At 42.0% G+C, this 24,118-nt stretch overlaps 2 protein-coding genes across 2 annotated transcripts in view; one reads left to right on the plus strand and one right to left on the minus strand.

The window, feature by feature from the left end:
• Positions 1-24,118, minus strand: part of LOC146636210 (B-cell receptor CD22-like) — a 45,138-nt gene that overhangs the window by 15,335 nt on the left and 5,685 nt on the right. The window lies entirely within an intron of this gene.
• On the plus strand, positions 14,475-16,307 carry LOC146636211 (uncharacterized). The gene has a single exon (XM_085349481.1). The coding sequence runs from the start codon at positions 14,701-14,703 to the stop codon at positions 16,261-16,263; it is 1,563 nt and encodes a 520-aa protein (XP_085205607.1). The 5' UTR covers positions 14,475-14,700; the 3' UTR covers positions 16,264-16,307.

Genomic DNA, 24,118 nt, shown 5'->3' on the forward strand with positions numbered 1-24,118 from the left:
AATGAAACCGACCACGACATTGTTGTCCCGTCAGGCCGTGTGCTAGCCGACATTAATGCCGTGACCAGAGTCATATGTAAAGAACAGACAGAGAAGATGTCAAACTCTTCAGACCACTCAGGAAATTCTTCTCAACCTGAAGAAATCAGTTTCGACTTTGGAAATGACTTACCTGATGAATGGAGAAATCGTGTCACAAAGTTGCTAAATTCAATGCCTGAAGTATTTTCGCAGCATGCATTGGATTTTGGACACACAGAGAAGGTGCAACATCACATCAAGCTTAGTGATGAAACCCCATTCAAGTCCAGACCCCGACCAATACATCCACACGATGTGGAGGCCATGAGGAAGCACCTGCAGGAACTGCTCAACGCGGGAGTGATACGGGAATCTGAATCACCATTCGCTTCCCCAATCGTAGTAGTCAAAAAGAAAGATGGTTCAGTTCGCTTGTGCATTGACTACCGGAGGTTAAACCTCCAAACCATCAAAGCCGCATATGCACTCCCGAATCTGGAAGAAGCTTTTTCCGCTCTAGCAGGGTCAAAATGGTTCTCGGTCCTGGATCTCAAGTCGGGATATTATCAGATTGAAATGTCAGAGTCAGACAAACAGAAAACAGCCTTCGTGTGTCCCTTAGGATTTTGGGAATTCAATAGGATGCCCCAAGGGATCACCAATGCACCCTCCACTTTTCAAAGGCTCATGGAGCGGTGTATTGGTCCGATGAATCTTAAGGAAGTCCTTGTCTTTATTGATGATCTCATCATCTTTTCATCATCTCTTGAAGAACACGAGCAATGCCTGAAGAAGGTCCTGTTGCGGTTGAAAGAGTTTGGGTTAAAATTAGCACCCGAGAAGTGTAAATTTTTCCAAACCTCTGTTAAGTATCTCGGCCACGTGGTGTCAGAGCGTGGAGTCGAGACTGATGCAGAGAAGATCAAAGCCCTCACGAGTTGGCCCGTTCCCACCAACCTTAAAGAGTTAAGGTCATTTTTGGGCTTTGCTGGGTACTACCGGTGATTCATTCAGGGTTTTTCTAATATTGTAAGGCCGTTGAATGAGTTAACCGCTGGTTACCCACCATTGAGAAAAGGAAAGAAAAGACCCACGAAGCAACAAAGCTCCATGTACCATAGCCCGAAAGAGCTATTTGGTGACAGGTGGACTCAAAAGTGTCAAGAGGCTTTTGAACAAGTCATTGGTAGGCTAACCTCAGCCCCAGTGTTGGGTTTTGCCGACCCCAGACTCCCATATATCCTCCACACGGATGCTAGTACCATTGGCCTTGGTGCCGTTCTGTACCAACTCCAGGATGGACAGTTGAGGGCCATAGCCTTTGCTAGCAGAGGACTTTCAAGAAGTGAGATGAGATATCCAGCCCACAAGCTGGAGTTCTTGGCTCTTAAGTGGGCTGTCATCGAAAAGTTCTCCGACTACCTGTATGGTACGGAATTCACAGTAGTGACGGACAGTAATCCGTTAACGTACATCCTAACATCAGCGAAGCTGGATGCAACGAGTTACCGTTGGCTCTCAGCCTTGTCTACTTTTTCATTCCAACTCCAGTACAGGGCTGGTAAACAAAACGTAGACGCGGATGCACTGTCTCGTCGTCCCCATGGTAGCCCAGGTGATGATCCTGTCTCACAGAAGGAAAGTGAAAGGATCCGGCAATTCGCCCTCACTCACCTCAGTGGCGATGACAAAGAAATGGTTTCTAGGGAGGTTGTACAGGCCATCTGCGAAAGGCATTCAGTTAATTCAGCAGGCCTGGATTCAGAGTCATTCACTTGCCCAGGTTTGGCTTTAGTTGAGTCCTTAGCCTTACATGCTACAGCTGTCCCTGATAGCTTTGCAGAAGAGCTGTTGAATGGTTCTCCTCTTCCCCCGCCTATGGCAGAGGATGAGCTCAGACAGAAACAGAGGCTAGACCCAGCTCTCGATGCTATAGTCACTCTGTTAGAAACTGGTCAGACCCCACCTCCCAGTCTTAGAGCAGAACTACCTGAGCTTCCCTTGTTACTGCATGAGCTCAGTCGTCTTGAACTGCAGAATGGAGTTCTTTACCGAAAGAGGCAAACCAGTCCAGACATCTCCTTTCAACTCGTGTTACCCGAGGAGTTGAGGCCAGTAGTCTTCCAACACCTCCACAGTAACATGGGCCACCTAGGAACTGACCGCACTATTGACCTGGTCAGAACTCGGTTTTACTGGCCAAAAATGAAGACGTCAGTTGAAAAAATGATCAACACGTGTGAACGGTGTGTTCGCCGGAAGTGTAGGCCAGAGAGGGCAGCTCCCCTCATGAACATCAAGACAAGCAGGCCCCTTGAACTGGTCTGTATAGATTATCTATCTATTGAGCCAGATCAGTCTAACACTAAGGATGTATTAGTTATGACTGATCACTTCACTAAGTTCGCAGTAGCTGTCCCTACACCAAACCAACGAGCGCGCACTGTTGCAAAGGCCCTCTGGGAGAACTTCATTGTTCATTATGGTGTCCCAGAGAGACTTTTAAGTGATCAAGGCCCCGATTTCGAATCGAAGACAATAAAAGAACTCTGCGCAATTATTGGCATGAAAAAGATACACACAACGCCGTACCACCCCAGAGCCAATCCAGTTGAGAGGTTCAACAGAACACTTCTCCAAATGCTTGGCACCTTGAATGACAATGAGAAGTTGCATTGGAAAGAGTATGTAAAACCTCTAGTAAATGCATATAATTGTACCAAGAATGATGTGACGGGCTATTCGCTTATGTGCTGATGTTTGGGAGACAACCAAGGCTTCCCATTGATCTAGTATTTGGGTTGCCTGTGAATGCCCAGAAGAAGTCGCACTCCCAGTACGTCAGTGATCTAAAACATAGGTTGGAGGAGAGTTTTAAGATCGCAACCTCAAACGCACAAAAGAATGCTGAGCGCAATAAAACCCGCTTTGACAAGCAAGTGGCTGACTCAACTCTGAACGTGGGTGACAGGGTTCTCGTGCGTAATGTTAAACTGAGGGGAAAGCATAAGTTGGCAGACAGATGGGAAGATGATGTGTACGTAGTTCTGAAAAGAGCAGGCGAACTACCAGTCTATACGGTTGAACCGGAAGCGAAAGAAAGACCAGTCCGAACATTGCACAGAGACCTGCTCCTTCCTTGTAGCTTCATACCGGTCACGGAGTCAACTGAAAACAGTCCCAAAAAGCCCCAAGCTCGGCGGAACAGAAGGCAAACTGTTGTTCAGGAAGACGACGACGACCTCGACCTGGATACCAATCTCCATTACCAGCTCTGTCAAGCCAACTCTCGTTGTGCCCCGCACTGAAAGTGTGCAAAGACAGTTTCCAGCTTATGATGAAGCCAAACGTGACAATCCCACCGAATGTGACAATCCCACCGAATGTGACAATCCCATCGGACGTGACAGACAATCAGAGGAAATTGAGGAAACGGAAGTTGTGAACTTACCTGAAACTGCAACTGAAAACTTACCCGAACATGTGGACTTACCTGAGCCTAGCTTGCTGGAGACCAACATTCAAGTTGAAGATCCTGTGGAGAGAACCCAGCAACCTAGCAAGCAAGTCCTGCCCAATGTGGATGAGACGATGCTAGAGCGTCCTAATGACCAAGAAGGAGTCATAACTGAGCAGCCTAGTTCGCTTGGTTCACAGAACAGCTCTCAGGAAGAACATGACGTTCTTCGTCGATCTCAAAGGTCATGTCAAGCACCAGAAAGGTTGCAGTATTCTACCTTAGGTAACCCCTTACCTAAGGTATTTTACTGTTGTTAATGCAGTATTTAATAGCCTAAACGAAGCCATTTCAAGCTTTATGCAGTCTAGCCATTTAGATGCACAGGGACGTGCATACCATCACGTGGGGAGGGTGTAACCCACATTTGAGTATGGCTTAGATAAAATATGCCAGAATGAGAAAAGAATCATTAATCTAAGCAGCACACTTCATTTATAATGAATAAACTATAGGTGCAGCAGTTAAGGAGTTAACTGTTCTGGTTTAGACACGTGTTACTCTAGGCCAATGAGCTGCTGAAACATGGTACAGGCTCCGCCTGCCGCCCCTGCCTAGGAGGACACAGATTGTTCTCTTCTCTCTTTTTCGCTCGCGAACCTTCCATGAGCAAGCTAGTAAGGAAACGAGACACGGCGAATTATTGAGACAAGGTATGAAAAAGAGTAATATAGGCGGAGAGTTAGCACTCACCGTTTACTAAAACTATTTTATTGTTTGTATATTGCTAAGACGAGTAATTAGCTGGTTCTTTTTACATTGCTTAGTCGAGAAAGGTCGGGAGTTAGAGACGACGCCATTTCATCGGTCGTGCACCATCTCGCGCTGCTCCGTCTTTCTAATTCTGAGATCGGTGAGCAAAGTATTTTACTTGTTCATTATTTATCTGTGTTTCATGAATGCCTTGCAAGTAAAATGTTCCAGTGTTTAATGATAATTGTTTAGGAATGTTCTGTAGGAAACTGTTCAATTTACTGAAACCCAGTAGTTGAAGCGAATGTGTGAATTGTGATTTTATGAGGAACTTAATATGTCCCATGACACTGTCCTTGACAGGTCAGGTTTTTTTTGTTGTTTGGTTTTGTTTTTTGTTTCTTTGGTTTGTATCTTCCTGGTGCATTCCAACGGATCCTGAAATTGATAGCGAGCCAACCCCGTTGAAGGACCAATTGACTTTGTTCTGTCCTGCACATCAGAGTGTGGTAGGCCAGATGTAACAAAACAGAAACACACCACGCCATTTTGTACTAGTAGTCCCCCTTCTTCACATACATCCCTCTGGACTCGCGGGTGGGTTGTTATAAGGACTTGGGTTCACAGACTCTGTACATTCCATAAATGTGAACAAAAGTGAGTGTGAGCGGTTGGAAATAACCCTCCAGCTGATTAACTGTTGCTAATTGTAACGAAATCTGTGAAAATGCAAGTAAGTGTTAACATTTATATGCTGATGATTGAAATTGTGGTTCATTGTTGGATGTGAACTGTACTTCTAGAAAGGGTGCACCCAGGTAAGATTTCTTTCTCATCGAGTGATTACTGTGATTTTGCCAAAAGGTATCATTAAGAGAGTACTGGTACCGAAAGGGAATTATTTCATTTGTAAATGTTTTGAATGTTTATCATAATGTTCTGTTGTTTCTAAATGAAAAGAAAAATACAACTCCGGTAACTTTTCAAAACTCGCGGTTGTCTGAGTCTCATTCAGTTCGCCTCTCCTGTACGTAGCCGAACCTACTGGTCCAAATCATTGAGCTCTTTGGTGTCAAATTTGGGTGACATGCCTTTTTTGATCTGGGAGTATTCGAAACACGCACATTAGTGTTACCTATGCCATTGGTAAACCCGAACACCGATTATTCTCGTTGTGGTGTCCATGTGGCTCAGAGGTCACGATAAAAAGGCGATAGAAAAAACACAAAAACAGCACTGTTTGGTCCAGAGTGGTCGCTGCGTGCTGTTGCCGTACCGCCATCTCATCTACTTGTAATAATAATATTTGTAAACTTGTAATAATTCTACTTGTTCCCACTGTGTTCCCCACCTGTTTCTACTCGCCTCATATCCTCTTGTAGTTATTGTCTCAGTCTTCCGTCGCTTTTTCAGTTTTCTGCCTCTGTTGTGTATTTGCTCTTGTTACCCAGATACTTAGCTGTGTGTATTCTAGTGTTCCCTGGATCATTACAACACTTGTGTGTTCATAAGTCAGTTTTCTTAGTATTGATTCCTTTTGGACTTTTTAAACCTGACAGCAATAAAAACTTGTCCTTTTTTGATTTTGTCTACAGATGAAGCTCTGTACAGTTTGTAATCTGTCCACTTAAACATGTTTTGTCTGTGGATATAGTTTCATTATTCCTCATCCTGAACAGAACTCATAGACTGGAGAGCATCGTTCCTCTTTTTAGTAGTCCTGTCAGCAATTTTTCTTTTCGTTTATAAAAATAGAACTTCCAAGCAAATTGTTTCTGTGGGGTACTGTGTGTTTCCCCGTCCTTCACTCGTGTATGTTCATTTGAAGAGGAAAAACCTTCCACGGGACTCCGATATGAAAATATACAAACAGAAATATAATTCAGAGCATGTAAATTGTCTTACAGGCGTAATGAGGTTTAAGTTACCCTCAACAACAAACAAACTACGGTAGAAAAACCGTGTGGCTCTGCAGCGTCTTGCCTCTGCTATGTCCCCACCCCCTCAGCACCGTGTGCACTTAGTTGCATAAATCCATGATGCATAGATTTAAAGTATAAACCTAGCCTTTAAAGTGAACATATTCAAAGTTTTACTTTACCAAGCCAAAACACAATAAAATAATTTTAGTTTCACTATAAACATGAATTTACTTATTAAATTACTAATTACCCAAAATAAGTTTAACAGCAAATATAAATTGAACTATAGTAACCTGGCTCCCACACTGTGTGTCCTGCTGTGTAGACTTGCCTTTCTTAAGTTTAACATAGTTTCCTTGTGTTTCTCTTCACTTATTACAGCAGTTCTGGTGAAATCACACTTCTTAGGCTGACTAAGGCTGCACAGAAAACGTGACATAGCAGGAGATCAGGGACTATCATGGTGCTGCGTCTTTAGACCCAGCTTTAAGTTACAGACCAAGATTCATATTCTTCAGTATCCTGAGTAATTGGGCCTAATTTTTGCTTCATACATTTATGATACCACATTATTTTTTTGTGTTTACACCATCAGGCTATAGGTTAGTTCTTGGTCATAGTTTGTTTATGTTCTGCTTCAGTTTAATCTTTCTTCTGTGTCATGGATTCAGCCAGACGCCTCCAGAAAGACCCTTTATATTGGTTCTGATTAGCAATAAGCATGATTAACTATCACCAACCTACTTAACACTCACACTAGGGCTGCTCGATTATGGCAAAAATGATAATCACGATTATTTTCACTGAAATTGAGATCTCGATTATTTGACGATATTTATTTAACCCTTTAAGACCAACTATAGAAGCAAGTCCACCAGAGCTTATATTATTTTTTTACATGTTGTAGTGCCATTGGGAGCATTTCAAGTTGCTATACATCAATACAACTGTTATTGCCCATATTTTAATAATATGTATGCATTAAGTCCATAGTAACTACATTAATTGCAAAAAAGTGCAATAAACTAAAAAATTGAAAATCATTTTTGTTTTTGTTTTTTTACATATATTTCTACTTGGAGAAATTTAAGAGGTTTATCCCTCAAAACTTTAAATGCAAAAAATAGTTTACAACAACAGGAAATTTATTTTGAGTGTCTTCATAGTTTTATTTTGGAGATAAAGCAATTTTTATATACTGCAGGAAAAACAAAAAAACAATCCTATGATTCAAATTTGCAAAGAAAACAGCATGTGCATCAAAATAAACTATATCCAGCAGTGCAATATGAGTTCTAAGCATCGCAGAAACTATTCAGAAAAGTCAAACATGACTTATAAAAACACCAGTATAGGTTTTTAAGGCCTACAAGTAAAAAACTACATTTTCCGCGAAGATGACGTCTCTTCCGGTTTCTGGCAATGGCGGACATGCGATAGTTTGCGCTGCCGTCTGTTTCAATGTGGGAAGTGTTACGAACAGCTGATCGGATCGGCAAAGCGTGTTTCTGGAATATTATGTTTTTGTTCCTGCAAGGGCTTTTTATGCAATTTTTGCAAAGCTTTATGTGGAAGGAAACCGTGACCTAGGACAAGCTGATGGCATGAGATGTTGTTACAGGAAAAATGTTTCTATGTTTCTTTACCTTCTTTTAAATGTGCAAGCATGCCCTTTTGTCTATGGTTAGATTAGTTTAGAATTATCTTTTTAGACTTTCTCAGCAAAGACATACTGTTTTGGGACATATTGTTTTAGATTGTTTTATCTCTCACAGCCTTCTCCCAGCTCTCTGCTGACGAGACTAGCGCCACATATGGAGTTGTTTATTTTATTTGTTTTGTATTTTCTTATCCTGTTCTCACTGTCTTTCCTATAAAAATTACCAAGCCACTGTGCATGGTGTGAGTTGTTCTTAGCAGCTCACCCGTGTACACGTTTGATAAAGAAAGTAACTTTGTCTCATTGTGTCTTTATTTCTCCTGGGTCTTTTACAGAGTTTTCCCCCAACATTTCTTGGTCCTTCGGAGCCGGATCGCCTCCATCGTGTCCCATCTCCGTGACCAGTCCACGTTGCTCGTCTGTCGACAGCCCACACACTAGGTGTGTGGTCAAAGACCAAGGGCGTTAAATTCGAGTCTTGGCCAACGTTCTTAGAAAGCGACCCACGGTGGTGGGGCCCGATCGAGGTGGACCAGACCCGGCGACACTGACCAGGTAGATACAGACACACTGACACAATCTTGCGTAAAATCGTATTTTAAATTCAGGGAATTTAAAATAGCGAAAGTAGCTCGTCGCGACTGGAAGCTCCCCACTTCTGTGGGTTTAAAGTAGCTCGTCGGCTGGTAGCTTGGAGCTCGTCGACTGGAAGCTCCCCACTCTTGTGGGTTAGGTTTGGAGCTCTGAGTAGCTCCCCCAGCTGGGTCAAGGGAATAAGTAGCTCGTCTACAGAAAGACTGGCAGCTCCCCTTATTATAAGGGTTCCGATCGCGCGAATAAGTGTGAATGTGAATGTATGTGTGTATTGTTGTAACTAACGGAGCAAGCTGACTTTTCACGGTCCAATAAGAGACTGAGCCGCTCCTACTGTGTTTTTCTTTCACTGCTGTTCGCTGAAGTGCTGGTGGCTTGGGAGAACGGTCGAGTTCCGCCTCGTAAAGTTCACACCGCTTTTGGAAATAGTCCGAAAGTAGAAGGGCGTGTGAACAACCACTCTCATTCCTCATACCAGCGAAGGTGGATAGCAGCTGTATTGCCAGTGTATAAATAAATAAATAAAAATAAATAACTAAATAAATACATAAGTAAGATACACTAAATAATAAAAATTGAAAAATGGGGAATAAAACCTCTAAACCTCTTGCCAATAATGGGCAGTATACACAAAAGTTCATTAATGACGAACAATGGATAGAAAATAAATATCCAGGTGCAGGAAAAATCAGCGCAGGGAGATGGCGTAATCCTAAAAAGACGTCATGTCCTGGGTGGGAGGGTACGTGCAGCCCCGCAGCTTTAACACAGCTCAAAGATAGCTTATTAAAGGAAATAAGTGCAACCACAAATCTTAGAAAGAAAGGAAAACGCACAAATGAATTAACTTTCCTAGATGCATGGAAAAAAGAGCAACAGAGACGTGCTGAGAATAGAGAAAAGAGACAGAATAAAAAACAAAAGCAAAGCTGTGAGGTGCCTGAAGAAACGGCTGCAGCCCCTCCCCCCTATATTACTGCCTCTGCATCAACTCCCAAGCAAACAGACAAAGATGCAGCTGTGAATAACCCTTACGGTTCAGTGCAGGCAGATTTAGCTAAAATGTCATTAACACATGCACCTGAAGCAGATATAGGGGAAGATCATGTAGGCAGGGAAATATGGCCTGACCCCCCAAGCCCCCCAGGAGTATTTCCATTAATAAGTTCACCTAACCCCAGATATGGTCAGCCGATTGGACCTATGGGGCATCAAGACGCACACCCCACAATTCTTGTGTTTAGACCATGGTCACATGAGGATCGCAAAAATGTTCTTAAAGATGTCCCGCCCCTGCATGACGGTTTTGACACATGGAAGAGAGCAGTTGAAGCAATTAGGACTCAGTGGTATTTAAACGGTCATGAAATGTACCAGGTACTTCAAGATCTTTTAGGTTTGAAGTTTGGCTCAGTGAAAGGCTCTTTCACTGGGGGGGCAATTAATAATCCTTTAGATTCTTTAGTGGTCGGCAACGGACCACAACCCCTGCGTGCAGGTGACCCTGAATTAGAAGGCCAACTACATAATTTCTATGAACGTGTGAAACTACAGCTGGCCCCCAAGCCAAACTACAATAAAATAGGAGAGGTAAAACAGAAAGAAAATGAAACTGCATCAGACTTTTTAGACCGCCTGCGCCCAGTTTTTAGGCAGCATTCAGGTTTAGATTATGCCGATGGCGATGCAACGCCATTCCAGCAGCAATTAAAAAATGCGTTTCTAAATGGCCTGCTCCCACCAATCAGAGCACATGTAGAGAAACATTGGGTCACAATGAACACTGGCAACCTGCCAGATGCCCTGTTACATGCTGAACACGCCACAAAAGTGCACAAACAGAAAAATAAGGCTGACGTCTTCACCATAGATTCAGAGACAGGTTTCCTTGCATTTTCGGGAGGCTATCAGAGACAGAAAGGGAAGCAAGGTAATCGACAGCAAGGCCGCAGACACAGAAACAGAGACAGCAGATATGAAAGAGACAATGCCTGTTTCAACTGTGGAAAACGAGGTCACTTTGAACGAGAGTGCAGAAGTAAGCCACAGACACATAATAGTAGGAGGAACAATGACAGGCAAAACAGTGGCGAATCTATGGAGAACAATGACATGTGACTAGAAAACACACAAGACATGAACATTGATGAGGGAGGGGAAGTTTTTAACATAGAACAATTGCTATTAGGGTCAGAATACAAACCAACGCTGCTAATCCATGTGAACGGGCAACCAATCCAAATGTTATGCGACACAGGAGCATGTAAAACGGTTTTGAGGCAGGCACCTAAGAACTTACAGTACTCAAAAGATACATTAGTTGTGAAGTCAGCCACAGGCCTCACCACTGTACAACAACTAACTGCCCCCTTAGAACTAATACATACAGAAAGTGGCCGCAGGTGCTTCATTAAATGCATATATGACCCGTCATGCCCAGTAAACCTTCTAGGAAGAGACGCTCTGACAAAACTCAAGATAGGCGTGATACCGGAAGAGAATGGCATGATTGCTGAATGCATGCTAAATGATAACACTCCAGAGCCAGATAGCATTAACACGGCACACAGCAGCAACGTGCGTCTCTCTCAAGGCCACGGTGTCCCACATTATTACTGGACTCTCGAACTGCCCGAGCTCACAAAGCTACACAATGTGGCCCGCAAATATACACCCCCCACATCATATTTCCAGAAACCCACTGACTATCACAACACGTTGAGATTTAAACAAACTCCAGGCCCAGACCCACTTTACGATCAGCAAGTGTGGAAGCTAGGACAACAGAGTTTGACTTTACAACACCTGTATGTCACAAAGTCGGGAAATGCAGTGTGCTCAGTAATCCAATCAGCAGCCGTGAAGGCTTTGAACCGCATGCCTAAGCCACACGTGTCTGTAGCGCATGACTATCATTCAGACTGGAAGGATTTAGGAAATGTGTTAGCCAGGGTTGAAGCAGACACTTATGAAAAAACGGAAGACACTCATGAAGGCTGGCTTCAAGGCCGCCGGACGGGTTGTTTCCGACACACACTGGGTTGGCTGGTCGCAGTCAGGCCCGCTGTACACCTAGCCGATGCCGCTGAAACACATGCACAATTAACTGAATGACATCAGGCAGCACTAGCTCAGCTGCCTAAAACGCTCTGGTCTACAGGCCCTGCTGATGTCGGCCTTATAAAAAATGCAGATGAAGTAAGAGTAAAACCTCTCTCAAAACACAGACCACTGATATCTCAATACCCACTCACTACTGAGGCTAGACATGGCATTCGCCCAGTGATAGCAGACATGGAAAAGGCAGGAATTTTAATAAAAACAAAGACAGCCACCTGTAACACTCCTATCTTTCCTGTTAAAAAAGCTATCACGGGTGCATACCGTCTAGTACATGACCTGAGAGCTATAAACGAAGTGACTGAACAAATCCCACCTGTGGTTGCTAATCCACACACTATTTTAAATCAGGTCACACCGAACGAACAGTGGTTCTCAGTAATCGACCTTTCAAACGCTTTTTTCTCAGTTCCACTACATCCAGACTCACAGCCATTGTTTGGCTTCACCTTTGAGGGTCAGAGGTACACATACACTCGTTTGCCCCAGGGTTTCCAGAATAGCCCAACCCTCTATGCAGAAGCACTGAAGAAGTCAATGTCTAGCTGTAAGCTCCCACAGCTAGGTCAATACTTGCTGTATGTAGATGACATTTTAATAACCGGTCACACACAGCAGGCGTGCAAAGACAACACGCTTGCTGTGCTACAGCATTTGGCTGAACAGGGCCACAAAGTCTCAAAACACAAACTGCAGCTGTGGAGTGATAACGTTACATATCTCGGACACACACTCACAGGCCAGGGCAAAACACTGCTGGGAACCAGAAAGCTGGCAGTGCAAAATACACCCAAACCTAAAACAAAACAACAGATGATGAGTTTTTTAGGTTTGTGTAATTTCTGTAGAGCTTGGATTCCAGAGTATGCACTAACAGTTCAGCCACTCCAAGACATGATTTATGGCAAAAACCTCGCTTTGCGCGACACAATAACGTGGACGGTAGAGGCAGACACAGCATTTACTAACCTAAAGGTGGCTTTACAAACAAATGTAGTCCTGGCCCTGCCTGATTATGACAAGCCTTTCGTGCTGCATGTTGATGGGGGGGCCGGCTACATGAAGGCAGTTCTGACACAGGCTTTTGGTGACAAACAGCGCCCTTTAGCATTCTACTCGTGTAAGTTAGACGCTGTAGTTTCGGGCCTGCCGACTTGCGTCCAAAGCTGTGCAGCGGCCACAGAAGCAGTAAAGAAGTCAGCAGACATTGTCTTAGGGCACAAATTAGTTGTGAAGGTCCCGCATGCTGTCACATCTATACTGCTGCAAGCCAATCTCTCTTACCTGACTCATGCCAGACAGCTATCGTATGTAGGCATTTTACTATCACAGTCTCACATCACACTGGAAAAATGTGGCACACTGAATCCAGGGACTCTAGTGAGCACACCAGCTGATGGAGATGTGCACAACTGCCATGCAGAATTAGACAAAGACACCAAACCCCGCCCTGACATCCATGCTGAGCCACAAGCTGGTTTTACTGATGTCTTTGTGGACGGATTGGCCTCTAAAGACAACACAGGCCGTAATTGTGTAGGTTACGCAGTAACCACAGACAGTAGAATAATAGAAGCAAAACCACTTTCTTCTTCATATTCTGCACAGAGCGCTGAGCTGATAGCTGTTATTCGTGCATGTGAAATACACAAAGATAAACAAATAAACGTTTATACAGACAGCCAGTATGTTTTCTCTGCTGTGCATCATTTTGCAAAGCTCTGGCAAAACAGAGGAATGATTACATCAACCGGTAAACCAGTCCAGCATGGCAGCCTCTTACAACGCCTGCTGACTGTAATAAATTTACCACAACAACTCGCATTGTGTAAATGTGCAGCACACAAAACTGATAGCTCTTTTATTACTACAGGCAACAATTTTGCTGACAGTGCCGCAAAACAGGCGGCACAAAAGACAAACATGACACTGATGGCAGTAAACACGCATCAGATTCCACTGGATGTGTTGCAAAGTGAACAAAAAGCAGCAAGCACAGCAGAGCAGGCAAAATGGCTAAAACACGGTGCAGTTCTGACAAACGATTTAATGATGTGTTATGGCAAGCCAGTGTTGCCAAAATCGCTCCACAAGATGGCGGCATTAGTGACTCATGGCTGTACGCATTTGTCATCGGGGGGAATGACCTGTATTGTCAACTCTCATTTCTACACTGTAAATTTTGAAACTTCAGCAAAACAATTTGTCAGAACGTGCATGACGTGTCAAAAATATAATGCTCAGGGTAACCTGCGACCAAGAAGAGGCCGTTTTCCAACTCCGCCTCATCCTTTTCACACAATTCATATGGATTTTATTGAACTAAGCGAATGTCAAGGGTCAAAATACGCCCTAGTGGTTATAGACGTGTTCTCAAAGTGGCCGGAAATCTATCCAGTGAAAAAGGCAGATGCAATTTCAGTAGCAAAGTGCCTGTGCAACCACTTCATACCCACATATGGCATCCCAGCTTTGATACGATCAGACAACGGCACTCATTTTGTAAATGATGTCATCACTAAAGTCTCTGAAGCACTCGGTTTCAGCATAAAACACCACTGTGCTTATCACCCTCAGAGCGCAGGCCTTGTAGAGAGAACTAACGGCACTATAAAACAAAGGCTCAGGAAATGCATGGCAGAAACAGGAAGGCCGTGGCCTGAATGTTTGGGTTTAGTGAAGATGTGGATGCGCTTAACACAAGGCTCCCATAAACTAACTCCATTTGAAATCATTCATGGCAGGCCGTTTCCACTGCCTATTACCAGTCAACCAATAGACAAAGCAATCAGAGAAAACACATTAGCAGAATGGATGTCTAAGCTGTTAGAAAACAAAGAGATCATTGTACATAATCAACAACCTGATGATGTTTCTCCAGTGTCTTGCAGACTAAAGCCCGGTGACTGGGTTCTGATCAAGGTGCTCCTAAGGAAAAACTGGAGCACACCCAGGTGGGAGGGGCCATACCAAGTCCTCCTCACTACACCGACCGCTTGCAAAATTGCGGAACGACCATCCTGGGTCCATCAGAGTCACTGCAGGCGAGTCAGTGAAGCCATCTAAACACAGCTGACGGCAGGCTTGCCTACTTGTTGTGATCTCGCCCGGTGGAGGGGTCAGCTTTCCTGGCCGGGGGGTCTACTCGCGACAGGAGGGTGTGTTCCGTCGTCATGAGGTGGTGGCTCTTATCAACTGCAGCGGCCCTGACCATGGCCGGGCTCTTCACCTTTGCTTCCATGAGGGACAACAAGTCACGCTATATGGAGAAAAGGCAGACACTGTATGACAAAGGAAAGTACACCAAGTTTCCCCATGGCTACGCCACTAACTTCTGGTGGCAGTTTATGAACACTACAGCTCATTTGAATAACAAAACTGACTGCTATGCATGTACCCATATGCCCCTATCCTCACAGACGTCTGGCCTGTGGCCGTACAGCATACCTGAAGATCGCAGTTGGTGTCTGTTGGGCCTGGCAACACATCCAGGCTACGGTACTCTTTGGTCCAAAGCCAACTACAGCATCCCAGCAAAAGCAACCTGGAGGTCATCGTCACTCACAAATGTGAACTGTTCTGGACAGACCTACCTACTGACCTGGCCCCAAGTCTCAGACCCACTGCCTGATGTAATTCTACTGAACAAACTGAACGCATCACAACTGCCAGTATGTGTGATGAACAATGGATCGCGGGCAGTGGGGGAGCTGCCTACTCACCTATGTAAGTCCATATACACTTTCTGCCCACCAAGGAACGAGAGGAAGTGTATGACCTGTTCAATCAACGCCACCTGTGCCAGTAACACGACGCTGATGGGCCTAAACTGTCGCTCCGACTACAGCTACCGAATGCCACTACAAACAAAGACTCAGTACCAGACAGGATGTGCACGGACGGCACCCAGCAGCAGAGGAACCAGAGTTTTGGCTGACTGGTACTTCCTATGTGGCAACAAGGCTTATCTGTCACTCCCTGAAGGTTGGGGAGGTCTGTGCGCCCTGGTGGAATTATCAGATCACGTTTTCTTCATGCAAAGTGTTGCACATCACCCAAGCAGCCGGCAGAGACGTGAAGTGGACATCGCCTCCCCCAATTCTTTCGGCATTACCGTGGACACTGGAGTGCCGGGAGAGTTTCGCATCTGGGGAGGAGGAGTGAAATTCTTACAGAGCTTGATCCCCGGCATTGGAGTTGCCGAGGTGCGGGATCATGTGGAAATCAACCGATATGCTCTGCTACGACACATCAACTTGACTAAGACCCTGGGAACCGCCTTAGCAGGAGAACAGCAGGCCATCAGAACGATGGTGCTGCAGAACAGACTGACACTAGACCTGCTAACAGCATCACAAGGAGGAGTTTGCAAGCTGATCGGGGAAACATGTTGCACTTTTATCCCTGATGGATACGAAACTGGAGGAGACATTTATGAAGCTTTGCAGAATTTGACCGCTCTGCAAAAATATGTCACTGAACACACACCTGGAGCAGCTACAGCACAAAGCTGGCTGGACTGGCTGTTCAGCGGTTCATGGCTGGCTGCTGTAGCAAAGCCATTTTTCCTTCTAGGTCTCATCATGATAGCACTGCTCATATTAGTGTTGTGTGTGTTGCCATGCCTAAGAGTAATGATTTCACAGATGATAACAACTACAATGACTGCTTATGTTGCCGTGCCTGAAGAAGAACAACATCCCGTTGCAATTCTGTTAGAGGAGAACTTGTACTAGCTGCTAATAAATGACGTGGTGATTAAAAATGACTTGTCAAGTGATCATGCACTGATTAAAACATTAGTAGGTTATGCAAGTTTTCATGCTTTTATTTTTTTGAAGTTTTGAGTTTTAAACAAAGTTTTTCATTTTAAATATAAAGTTTTCATGCTTTTATTTTTTGAAGTCTTCAGTTTTAAACATAAAGTTTCCATTTTAAATATGAAGTTTTCATTATTTTACATATAAAGTTTTCAATTTAAGGTTTGCATCGTTTTAAGTATAAGGTTTCATGCTTGTTTTTTTTGAAGTTTCCATTTTATAATATGAGGTTTTCATCCTTGTATTTTTTGAAGTTTTCATTTTACATATTAGGTTTTCATCATTTTTAAATATAAAGTTTTCATTTTACTTTTCACCCTTTTATTTTTTGTAAGTTTTCGTTTTAAAATATATCCTTTATTTTTTGTAGTTTTAGTTTTATTATTTTTTCTTGTTTATTCCACTTGTTATTTCATTTACTATGTTTTTCTTTGTATTATTTTCTTTTGTTTTATTCTTTAGACCAAATGACTGCCATTTCTGCTATGCTGACATTTTGAAAAATTAAAAAATTGTTTAAGATACTTAATAAATAACCTTCACAGACAATTGTTGTATACATTTAAAATAAGTTAAAACAGGAGGGAATGTTACAGGAAAAATGTTTCTATGTTTCTTTACCTTCTTTTAAATGTGCAAGCATGCCCTTTTGTCTATGGTTAGATTAGTTTAGAATTATCTTTTTAGACTTTCTCAGCAAAGACATACTGTTTTGGGACATATTGTTTTAGATTGTTTTATCTCTCACAGCCTTCTCCCAGCTCTCTGCTGACGAGACTAGCGCCACATATGGAGTTGTTTATTTTATTTGTTTTGTATTTTCTTATCCTGTTCTCACTGTCTTTCCTATAAAAATTACCAAGCCACTGTGCATGGTGTGAGTTGTTCTTAGCAGCTCACCCGTGTACACGTTTGATAAAGAAAGTAACTTTGTCTCATTGTGTCTTTATTTCTCCTGGGTCTTTTACAGAGTTTTCCCCCAACAGATGTGAGTACAACTCCTCTGGTTTCATATGCAAAAAAAAAATGATTGCGCTAGCTTACGTGGTTCTGGTTCTACAGGGATTTAAAAATAGTTATGCAAAACGGAGCATGCCCGCTCTGACCGGCTTTAAAGGGTTAACAATAACAATGTATTGAATAATGACTTTAAAAAAATAATATAAAACAGTGCAAATACTGATAACAGTGCAAATGTTTGCAATATAAGAAATAAATGAAAAATTATGTTTAGTGAACTTTGCACTGTTGCTCTGTGGTGCAGCTACGACACCGTAGCAAAGTTTACACACTATGTCTACTTGATCCACGTCTGACTCCGCGAACCCATAATGTTTCCACACCACTGAAGTTTTTTTTTTTTACCCCTCTTTTCAACCAACAGCAGTCACTCTCCTCTCCAAATAACTTCTGCTTAGCTTTCCGAGTTTCCCTCGGGTCCTCTTAATTGTTGTGACGCGTGTTCGAAACGCAGAGAGGTGCGCTCGATTTGCCACACGGAGCAGCGCGAGAGTAAAGCACGAGGGAGGGGCTAATAATCGGCTCAGTCACTTTTAATGATCGTTGAAAGCCCAGATCGTAATCGTGATTAAAATTCGATTAATTGAGCAGCCCTAACTCACACATGATGACAGGCCACAGACTTCCACACTCTTATCTTCACCACATTCCTCCAGCCAGTCTCACACACAGAGACTAATATGTTGAGGTTGGAGGTGAATGATGCCAGTGCAGGCAAAATCCAGACATTAAAACAATTTTTCTTGTTCATCCTATTAATTAGGGTCATACTTCAATTAGAATTAAGCATGATTAATTATTTGGAGAACAGCATATAGATGTTAAATCCTCGTACTCCACTTTTGAGGGTGTGTTTCACATACCTTGTTAAGTCTTTGTCTCTGTGGTAGGTGTTCGTTACTCCCTGTTTTCTTTTGGTAACCTTTTTCTTATATGTTAGTGGTCAGCTTTACTTTCCCCATCATTTCCCCAGTTAGTGCCAGCTGTTCTTCCACCCGTTTCCTCTTCCTACTTTACCTTTTATGCATTTATTGTTTGAGTCTCGCCTTGTTTCTTGCCGCATTCGACCCTCTTTGGTTGTGTGTCTTCTGTCTTATCTATTTAAATTTGTTCTGGGAGTCACAGAGAATAAAATCAAGATTTTTTTTTTTAAAGTTTATTACCATGTTCTGCATTTAAGGTCCTGCTCTGTCTGCCACACAGTCATCATATGACAGAAACAGTAAATGGATTGTTCTCTTTCTTTAACCCTTTAAAGCCTGTCGGAGCTGGCACGCTTGGTTTTGCGTAACTATTTTTAAATCCCTGTCGAACCGGAACCACATAAGCTAGCACAATCATTTTTTTTGCATATGAAACCGGAAGAGTTGTACTTACATCTCATGCCATCAGCTTTTCCTCGGTCACAGTTTCCTTCCACATATAGCTTTGCAAAAACTACATAAAAAGCCCTTGCAGGAACAAAAACATAATACTCCAGAAACACGCTTTGCCGATCCGATCAGCTGTTCGTAACACTTCCCACATTCAGCGCGAACGATGGCGTGTCCGCCATTACCTGCCCGAAACCGGAAGTGACATCATTTTCGCAGAAAATATAGTTTTTTACTTGTAGGCCTTCAAAGCCTATACTTGTGTTTTTATAAGTCATGTTTGACTTTATGCTTTTCTGAATAGTTTCTGTGATGCTTAGAACTCAAATTGCACTGCTGAAAATAGTTTATTTTAATGCACATGCTGTTTTCTTTGAAAATTTGCATCATAGGATTGTTTTTCGTTTTTCCTGCAGTGTATAAAAATTGGTGTATTTCAAAAATAAAACTATGAAGACACTCAAAATAAAATACCTGTTGTTGTAAACTCTTTTTTGCAACTTTTTTGTATTTAAAGTTTTGAGGGATAAACCTCTTAAATTTCTCCAAGCAGAAATATATGTAAAAAACCAAAAATGATATTCAGGTTTTTTTGTAGTTTATTGCACTTTTTTGCAATTAATGTAGTTACTATGGACTTAATGCATACATATTATTAAAATATGGGCTATAACAGTTGTATTGATGTATAGCAACTTGAAATGTTCCCAAAATGGTACTACAGCATGTAAAATATAATATAAGCTCTGGCAGACTTGGTTCTATGGTAGGTCTTAAAGGGTTAAAAAAGTGGTTAAAAAAAAAAAAAAAAAAACTAATTTTGACTTATAATGAAACAGATTTAAATAATAAGAAAGCTGATTAAAATGAACGTTCACAATAAAATTAGAATATTTACAGTATAAGACATTTAAAAAAAATGATGGGAGAAAGAAGTATGTACAGTTATTTCAAGTGATCTGATGGATATAAGAGGTCTGGTGTTTGCCTGAATGGGAAGTCTCTGGCAGTGTCACTTTATCTGACATGGATGGAGTGCTGCAAGAGTTTGTCTTTTGGCAAGTGCAGCATCACACAGGGTGGTCTGCAGGTGGTTCTTGTGGAGTCTTCTTTCTTTACCATTAAATACATTTTCGGTGCTGGCTCAATCGACAATTACAAAACAGCTGAAGAGCTGCTGTTAAGAGCTGTGGCTGAATTTGGATTGACATTATTGTAGTCAGAGCTCTCTTCTGGGTCACCACGTTGCCCTGTTGAGGTGATCAAATGAAAGCATTTCAAGTGTAATTATTAATGATGATAATTATCAAGGTATTTTCTCATGGTCATCACCTCACATTTTGTGCACTCACTTGTCTTGTTAATGACTGAGCTGAATCACAGATGTGACATTGTTGTAATCACCTTCTGCTGGACCTGAAATAAGAATCTGATTGACTTTCATGTTAAACACAGTTTTTGTATCATCATCCAGCTTCCACAAGCTCTATATCAATGAAAGTGTAAACTTTACCATTTTCAGTGTTTTCACATCTTCTGACTGTCTCATAGACACAACGATCACCTGCAGGTCAGAGAAAATCAGTCACCTCATGTCTGTGATACTAACTTAAACACAAATATTCTTACAAATAACATTTATATTAAAAGCTGCAGCAGATGTAACAAGTACAGTCTTGTTGCAAATAGCATCAGAATATTTGAAACTGCATGAAAAACTAACCATGAAGAAGAGAGGAGAACACTTGCTGCTGATCTTCATCCTGACTCAGCGTCTGCTCATTAGCAGCACCTTTATTAAAAATGTAAAATTAGATGTTTGTTTTATGTTGTTGTGGATTATACATTCTTGTGAACAGTTTGCATTTTATGACTCAATGCTGCATCTGTGTATTTAATTATTTAAGATATAAAATATGTAATATTAGAAGAAAAATATGAAAATCTCACCTTTGAACTTTTTACAGCAATACAACAAGAGCAGGATGAAAATAAATGTAATTCCAGAAATTGCTCCAATGCTTATCAGAATAGGAAATGAAGAGATTTCAGGACTCGGGTCATCTACTGTGGATAAGAAACATACGTTTTAAACTGAACCTAAGTTATAAGTTAAAAAAAGTTAAATAATATATTATAAACTCACCCTTTGTATCAATGCTGACTGACTGGCTGTCCTCTGTGTAGTAAACTGGGTTTCCTCTTCCTCCTCTGCACCTGTAGAGTCCTTCCTGTGAGACACTGATTTGTCCATTTGAGTGGAAAACTGCATCTTGTGTGGTCAGAGGTTCAGAGGAGTTCTCATCTCTGTACCAGTAGTATTTCCATCCAGATGATGATGATGATGAGTTCACAGAGCAGGTCAGGGTCACACTGCCCCCTACTGGAATGTCTCTCATATCAGAAGTTATTTGGGCCTTTGGTTGATCTGCTGTTGAGTCTAAACAAAGACAGAAAGACAATATGAATATATACCCCACACACAGGCTGGGATCACACCAGTCTGATGCAATCTGCATGTGTCTGTATGTTGTTGGGAATAAACTTGCTCTCCAGTTTCCAACAACACATAGGAAGGAATAAGAGCAAACTGAAATGGTATGAGTGCTCTTACAGAGGCCGATAATGCATTTTATTCTTTTAGTGTTTATTTTTTTCTGTTTCATTATGATTCTTCTCTGGATTTATAAAAGAGTACCACAACAGAAGACACAGAACTTCTTCCCAATTGAAGTTTATAATTCCCAGACTAGTAGTAGTCTAACTAGTAGCTGCACAGAGAAATTTGAAATAGAAACACTTTATTTATGAGATTTCTAATTTCAGACTTTCATAAAGCATTTTCATTTGTTTAGATTATTTGTTCATGGCAAGTTTGCTTTGATTAGCGGATAGTCTTCTTCCTACATGACCAGAAGAAACACATCAATATATTTCTCTGTATCTATAAACTTCCTGTTGCAAAAATACACACTAATATCAAAAAGTCACACATCACTGTTCGTTCCATCAATACAACAAAATGCAATGATTTATCTACCACTGTTCTTAAATGAAGTCTTTGAAAGCATCAATTTCCTGACAAAAGGAGAAAGAAGAAAAATCTTCAACAGTAATGCAACTGAACAAGGAAAATATTGCATTACTTCTTGTAACTCCATTAATCACAAAGACAACCAGTAATTAAAAAAATATATAAATCTTACTATCTATTATAAAAAGGATAATGTAATATGGTTAATATGCTACATCTTCACCCCACACATTCTGTCCACTTTGTATTTGTGATGGCTGCACTTACAGCCACACAGTGGTAATATCACCATGTTAGTGTAGAGGCTTATAAGTAATATTGCATTCACATTTCTTTCTTTAAATATAGGAATTTATTTACAGAACAATAAATAACTGGTTTTGGTTTAGAATTCATTCACATATCCACATAACACTGCATTCTAAAATAAGTGCGCACATTTTAGTTTACACTGTTATGTATGATTAATCTTTTGTTTTCTGAGTTACCTTAGTTGCAGCTGTTCCAGTCCCTTGATTAAGGAGCCAAGAGGTGGAAAAGGGGCGGAGCGAGGTTTAAAGGAAGGCTACAAATTGGTTCACGCCATAACTCGGGACCATGGGGGGGGAATTGGAGTTCATTATGTTTGGTTTAGTTAGGTTTTGTGTGTTTTACCCCTTTTCCTGTTTTTGTGGGCTGATCAGCCACTATTTAAGTTTCCCCTTTGTCTTGTTAAGTTAGGTCAGTTTGTTTGAGTTGTCGGTTGTGTTGTCAACTTTGAGTAGAGTTTTGTTAGTTTGACCTCTTTTATGGGCCCAAGATTTTGATTCTTTTTGCATGATTTAACCAATTATGTTTTTTGGGTTAAATAAAAAAATCATTTTTTGGACTTTAACCTGTGCCTAAGTTTCCTTCACTGCTCGGTCCATCACAAGTGGTGTCAGGAGTGGGATCAGCAGTTGAAGGCACAGGATTTTTCTCTTTTTTTCCCCTCTTCACTCATCAAGCCATGCACAGAATGGGAAGGAGTGGCAGAGGAGCAAAAGGAGATTGTCAAAACCAGCCAGTTAGAGTTGTAGAGCAAGTAGAAGGAGGAGAGGAAAATGGAGCCTCTGGAGGGGTGGATAGTACTGAGAGCCAAGGTAAGGAGCCGACAATGTCAGAACTGATTTCCATGCTTCGTTCTCATATGGGTCAGCAGGAGGCCCAGGAAGCAAGAAGAAGGGAGGAGTTTACCCGCCAGGAACAGCGCTTTAGAGCACTGCAACATCAGTTTCAGCTGTTGCAGGTAGAAGTGCAAACTCGTACCTCCCCGGTCCCTGAGCCTCAAATGGAGGTCTCTGAGCCTCAAATGGAGGAACCTGAACAACCAGAGGTAGAGTCCTTTGAAGAGGAGGATCCTCCCTGTGCTGGCTCCAGTAATGAGCAAATACATCCTCAGTCAGGTCAGTCTCGCTTTCATGAACCCAGGCTGGAAAAATTGACAGAGGAGGATGATATTGAACATTTTTTAACAACATTTGAACGCATGGCTGTAGTTTGCCGGTGGCAAAAAATGGACTGGGTTTTTCATCTGATTCCTTTACTCACTGGCAAAGCAAGAGGTGCGTATGTTCATATGGATATGGATGACTCTCTAGACTATGACAAAGTGAAAGCAGCTATCCTTCAAAAATATGACATTAATCTTGAGACATATAGACTGAGATTCCGTTCACTGGAGGTAAAACCTGATGAGAATCCAAAAGAACTATATGCAAGATTGAAAGAGTTATATGAGAAGTGGGTGAAGCCAAAAGGAAAAACGGTGCATGAGGTTAGTGAAATATTAATTTTAGAACAGTACTTGAGAATGCTGTCTCCTGAGTTACAGATATGGATTAAAGAACGCAATCCAAACTCTGCAGCGGCGGCTGCAGAGCTGGCTGATGTGTTTGTGGCGGCACGGAAAAAAGGACAGCCATGGAGCCACACAGCATGGAAAATGAGAGATGGTTCAAAATCTGTCCCTCACTACCAGAAAGCAGGGGTGAGTAAGCCTCCAAAGAGCCAGTCTGTCAATATGCCGTCAAGATCTCCACCCAAGACTGTGATTTGTTATTTGTGTGGGATGGAGGGCCACACAAAACCTATGTGCCCAAAGAATTCTACAAAAATAACTCAGATGTGTTTTGTGCCCCGACAAAGTGTGGAGCCTAAAGTGGAGTTTGAGAATGGTTTCAAAATGACCTTAGTTGAGGTTGATGGGAAATCATTAAAGGCCCTTGTTGACTCAGGAAGTACTCAGACTCTTGTGCACCGAGACTTTGTACCCGCAAATAAAGTTAATGTGGAGACAATCCCTGTTCGCTGCATTCATGGAGAT

This window comes from Diplotaxodon limnothrissa, linkage group LG3 (genome assembly GCF_057381915.1).
Source record: "Diplotaxodon limnothrissa isolate DT_005_m linkage group LG3, D_limnothrissa_male_GT1.1, whole genome shotgun sequence".
NCBI classification, from domain to species: domain Eukaryota; kingdom Metazoa; phylum Chordata; class Actinopteri; order Cichliformes; family Cichlidae; genus Diplotaxodon; species Diplotaxodon limnothrissa.

What these genes read in the sequence shown, in the direction of transcription:
- LOC146636211 (XM_085349481.1), top strand. Translation starts at nt 14,701, where the DNA reads ATGAGGTGGTGGCTCTTATCAACTGCAGCGGCCCTGACCATGGCCGGG.